The sequence below is a fragment of the Egretta garzetta genome, unplaced genomic scaffold (genome assembly GCF_000687185.1).
Source record: "Egretta garzetta isolate BGI_Z169 unplaced genomic scaffold, ASM68718v1 scaffold9, whole genome shotgun sequence".
Lineage (NCBI taxonomy): Eukaryota > Metazoa > Chordata > Aves > Pelecaniformes > Ardeidae > Egretta > Egretta garzetta.
In genome coordinates, this window is record NW_009260763.1 from 3,103,980 (window position 1) to 3,109,979 (window position 6,000).

Consider the following 6,000-nt stretch of genomic DNA (forward strand, 5'->3'; position numbering starts at 1 on the left):
AAATGGTTAAGTGTACACAAAACAAACAACAAACGTAACATACATGCACAGGCTTCTTCGCTACTAAAAGAGAGCAAAGAAGTCATGACAGATTTGTAATATGCATTTTTATCTTCATGTTTACGTTCAAGAACAGAATCCCAAAGAATGGAAGTAACCAGGCCGATTCCGTAAGAACTGGCCAATTTGAAGAGGAGCAAGCCAGAAGTCTAGGCATAATCTTACAAATCGTTGTGTGTACTAAAACTTAAAGACTGAAACACAAAGTATCATATACATAGCATAAATCAAGGATAATGAAGTACGGTGCTAATTTATGTAAATGTAAAAAGAATTTTAAAAAAGGGATGGAAGGAAGTACCCAGGTTCGGAGTTAGCAAGAGCTGCCAAGGAAGCGCTTGAACATGTTGAAAAATAACAGACCCCTGGTATAATGGCACAACTTTTAACCTATGACAAAACCCCCTGCCATTATTAAATTTATTTTATTTTTAAAAAACTTTAAAGTTCCACATAACATCCTATTAGTCTATCTCAAAACACAAGACATTGTATTCCCATTCAAAGGAAGGGAAGGAAAATGTGGGTCCACTCTCACCAAAAAGCTCAGTGAAATCTTTTTTGTAAATGTCTGATCATGTCTGATCTGCGGATCTGATCTGATCAGGTCTGAAACATCACTGGAGAGAATGCAATGATTGCTTTTATGTTTCATTGGACATTGGGAAGGCAGTGATTTTGGTTTAGGTTTGTATGAACAAACCCTATACAAGAAAACCCTATAGGTAAAGGTGAATTTTTAAACAGTGTTGGGGTGGGAAAGATTAATACACTTATATAAGTCTACATGACTTTCTATGTCTTCATTAATAGAAAATTTAGCTAGAAATCATGACTCTTCATACAAGTTCATTATTGAAAACTTAATAAATGTAAATAAAGTATTAATGACGGACATTTAAGCTTATTCAAAATAACCTAGCATACAATACTTAATATCCTGTAGTTACTGTTCCAAACATACACTACGTATACCCAAACAATCCCCTATACAATGGCATGTTGGTTATAATAACAATAACTTGAACTATTACAAGTGCAGAATTTCACTCATCAGTGAGAGTTTCACTGTTCTTTGTCAAAACTGAGCCACTAAAAAAAAATAATACAGGATAATAATAACCTTCCTTCACTTAATAAGCTAAACTATTGTTTATGTGGTCCTTACAACAGTAGCCCCTTGACAAGAAAATGTTCATAACTGGCCTTCTTTATCAGAAAACTCAGAATCTGTGGGGGTTAGTTTTGTTTTGGAGTTGTTGTGTTTTGTTTTTTGTTTTTTTTTTATAAGAGTATGCGTGAATTTAAGACCATCCACATGCTACAGAAAAACTAAATTAGAGTGGTAGGGATCATGTTTGGTTAAGATAGCAAGTGAAGGGCCATCTAGGTTTTGAAATTCAACAACATAGATTAATATGTGGCAATAGGTCACAGTTACAACATAAAGGCAAGAATAGTCCTTATTTTGACAGAATTGTGTACAATTCTTGTATTTGTTCTTCTCTATCAAACCGATGGACCACCAGTCCAGACTGGAAATTCTGGATTTGTTCCCTGTACGTCAGGCTCCAAGATCAGAACAGCAGGAAAGGACACACATCACACAGGACTTCAAGGATTCATTTTCTCAAGTGACTCGATGATAAGGCAGCCCCACTAACCAGCAATGCTCTATGGATCAGCATGCAAGAATGAAGACAAGGACATCCCTCATACAGCTACATATGGGTTAGATATTTGATGCCTGGCCCAACTATAGCTAGCTATCTTACAAACTTTCCTTCCTGCAAAGGCAACAAAGTTGAGTGTGCTTTAGCAATATGAAACACTCCCAGAGAAAGTTACACTTTTGATTATATACTAAATAAAGAGGTCAGTCTGCTACAAGCTAGGGACAGTAGTAACAAGCAAGTACAGCACTGAATGCTCAAACACTGTTCCTGTCAGCTCTAAATGCAACTGACAATCTCAAGCTATCATGTAGGAGTATGGATATTTGCCAAATCCTTTAAAGGAACAGTCCGTGGCTCCTAAATCAAATGATATCTTCCAGTAAGGAAAACAGAAAAAGCATCCTGAGTTAACCTTGACAATTCACAGTCACTGAAAGAAGAAATTCTTGATGGGGATGTTAGCAATATTCTTCTACCTGCTAGCACTGTGCAGAGGAAACAATGCAGACAACATTGGTAAGGCACACTGACAAGTATGCCAGTGAATACTCTAACTCTATTTTAATTATATTCTGGTATTTTACTAATGTACTACTTAACATTTTGGAAGAGGAAAGACCTTAACAATCTAGTTTTTTATCTTTGCTCAGAAGCACAGAACAACGTAGCTTCTTAAAATGCACATCAGATAACGCAAACGTACTACAAATTCTGTTCAGTTAGCATTGATTTATATCAAATGATCAATTACGTAAGTAAACTTAAAACTAAAGGTAGTACCTCAGTTTCTTGCTATTTCCCATCATGTTGAAGCCAATTGAGTTCCCTTTAAAAAGTCTCAAGCTTCCAGCTTTGCCTCGCCTTGCATATGTTTTTATGGAATCACCACTTGTGCCGACAGCTCCAGGCCGACAACGAAGTGACTGTAACAACAAAATTCACATATATTAAATTACTCGTATAAATGTGAAAAGCAAAAAATTAATTACAAAATATTTATGTAAATATTACTTTGGCTTCATTTTCAGACTGCTTTTGTACCAAATTTCTTGTTAAATATACCTCATCTACACCCTTACTCACAAGGATTCCTTACTAAACAAAGTATGAATATTTTCAAAGCATTATGAAGCATCTTGCAGCCGTAAGCTATTTCACCAGACATTACAAAAAACACAAAAAGCATGGGTTTTATCTATGTATCTTCTTTTATATATATACACACACATGCATATATATGCATACAAAATTGGGACTATGACAGTAAGCAATCATAGGATATAATGATTAATATTTTTAATTAAAAACATATAATCCCAGTAATGATAATTTTCTAAACTTAAAACTTGTTATTCATGCTCCTATTGTCAGAATACTATACAAACCAACAAGATCTACAGGAGAAGGAGGAACAAAAACATTTAAGGGCAGGCAGATAGACGGCTTAAGCATATGTTGCTATCTCAACACATAAACTTTCATTTTGTAATACTGCAGGGATGACTATGCAACATTGTTTAAGATCCTAACAAGCTTTAAAGATACATTTTCACCATGAGACAAACAGCATTTACCTTTCTCTCTTCATTGGGACTGAAAGACCCATCACTGTCATCTATGCTGAGCAGATTTGCCTCGCTAGGTAGGTGTGGGAGAGAAGAGCAGATACATTGTAATCCAACAGAGAACCAGCAAAACATTTTAAACACACAAAGGGCTTTTTTTTTCCTTCCCTCGTTAAATTTAAATGCATCACATACACATTGTGTATATACGCCTAAAACAACAGGAACGTAAAGTGGCCAACATCGTGATCCTGTTGTATTATGTGAACCTGAACTTAAAAGTGTACATCACTGTTTTTCACAAAAAGCAAAATTAAAAGGATGTTATTAATTCAAAATACAGACTATTTCTGAACCTTCAATATTGTTATGGCAAGTTACTGACATCATGAAAGATTCCATACAACCCTATGCATAAACTGAATCAAATACTAAATTAACCTATAAAACACAGTCTTAATTTGTTCAAGTATGTGGTTTAAAACTGCAAACTTCACAGTGCTTTAGGAGAAGAACTTACATGTAACTAAATTTTATCCCATAGCAATTACTGCCAAAATATGTCTTCCTAAAAACAACATACTCAGTTTGGCTCAACTGCTCATTAAAATGTGTTTCTTTAGTACTTCTATGTCTGTAATCTTCCACTATTATAATGAGAAAGATACAAAAAAAGAAACCCACACCAAGATACTGTGAAAACATACTCTTTTCAGTAGTAGGCAATTATCCTCAAACAAACTTAAGTATTTAAATTAAAACTCCAATCATGCATTTTATATTGATAGCAGCTAGAGTAGGCTAACACATTCTTGCATCCAGGAGAAGCAACCTGCAGATAATCCCTTCTCATCAGTCCTGATAAGGTTACTCCTCTCTTGGCCACAACAAAGTAATACAACTTTTAGCCAACTTGTAATTGCATAGTTTCGGGGGTTTTAATTAAGATCACTGAGGCAGAAATTACTTAAGAAACAAGCAGTTATGCCAGGAGTTCCAGGGAAATAGCTATACATGAGAAATGATGATGAAGGTGAAGGTGGAAATATTTTTTAGCTGCAGGTATGACATACGGACTGCAATATACATAGTGACTTCAGCTATATCTAAGGTAACCACTCAGTACCGCTCCCCCCTCCCCCCCAATTTCCTAAAAACTTATTCCATGCACAAGTTTTCCCTTCACGTTACAATTTATTCCTCCACCTTATCCAATACAGATATCCCTACATCAAATAAAAAAAAAGAAAAAAGTTCTTGACTCATAGGGCAAGAATTGCAGACCCTGAGACTTCAGGAGATAAGGCTGTGCACACAGTCAGTTTTGATATGGGAAGAATGACGTAAATATCAACACTTTGCCAGTGGCACTGTTGTATTTTCCTTTCGTTTACTTTGATATGGGAAGAATGATGTAAATATCAACACTTCGCCAGTGGCACTGTTGTATTTTCCTTTCGTTTACAACCACAACAATTCTAGGTGTGTAATGGTGGAAGTGGATCATCACTAATTTCCAATATGAAGTGTCACAAAGACAAGAGAGTATAGTTGTACTTCTATACAGACTATCCATGGATATTAAAATTTTAAAATATTGTAACTTTTTTTAAAAAAAATCTCTTTCAGGACAGTTTATTCTTTCAAGGGAGGCTCATTGAGCTTTCTCAACCCTTCATCAGAAGAAGTTTAACAATTTCGGGAATTTTCCAGACCCTAAAGAATAAACAAAACACTGCAGCACAGACATGAATAGCAACCTACGGTACCTGCAGCTCTGGAATTCACCTACTGTGTTGACCTAGCCAGATCATTTCACCTCTAGATACATTTTCCTTCTTCAGCTCCAGCTTGTATAAAATCATGACAGTTTTCAAAATGCCCGTGTACAGTGGCTGTACTTCTAGGGCTTCAAGACGCCACAATACCACAACCATTTTAAGAAAGGGTGTTTGGGTGGGTAAGAGAGAAGGTAACAGATTACAAATGAACAAAACGATGAAAAAAAAAATCATTAAATCGAACTGAACAAGAATAACTCTTATGAGGAAACTAAGATGACATGACTAGAAAAATATTTGGGAATTGGCTGTTTTTAAAGAACCATTATTTTTAGATTTTAAGGAATGCAAAGTATATGCATCAGTACCAGAAAGGCTGTTTTTTCAGAGAGCAGAATACATAGCAACTGAGTAATGTCTATTTGCTCATGTATCACACGCTTACAGTTGCTTGCTTAAAAGATGCAATTTATATAGCCAGGAAAAAAAACAAAACAAAACTATACGATACTCCCACATACCAGACAATAACATTTTAAGACTACTGAAATAAAACCTCAGTGGTCTTGCTGGGAGGAGGCTATGCCTCCACATTTTGTCACTTTTAACCAGGGAACCAGAGAGAGGTATTTTTACATTAGAACAACAATATCTTTAATTAAAACCTTGTAACAAATGAAAGTTAAGTCTTTATTTAAATTAAGAAAAAAAAAATAGAAGTAATTTAGGTAAACAGAGTTCTTTCCAAAGGGGAGTTCATAATTACACATTCAAATTCAGATATTGAACAACAAAAAAAAATAAACACAAAATCATAGAATCATTTAGGTTGGAAAAGACCTTTAAGATCATCAAGTCGAACCCTTAACCTAGCACTGCCAAGTCCACCACTAAACCATGGCCCTAAGCACCACATCT

General features: G+C 35.2%; 1 protein-coding gene across 1 annotated transcript in view; it reads right to left on the reverse strand.

Annotated features, from left to right (window-relative positions):
- The window catches only part of SENP6 (SUMO specific peptidase 6), a gene marked incomplete at its 5' end in the record, with an annotated part of 65,004 nt that overhangs the window by 53,217 nt on the left and 5,787 nt on the right, over positions 1–6,000 (reverse strand). Inside the window, 2 exons of the mRNA XM_009646081.2 lie at positions 2,517–2,659; positions 3,311–3,374. Coding sequence (XP_009644376.2) covers positions 2,517–2,659; positions 3,311–3,374 — 207 coding nt within the window. The remainder of the gene's footprint in view (positions 1–2,516; positions 2,660–3,310; positions 3,375–6,000) is intronic.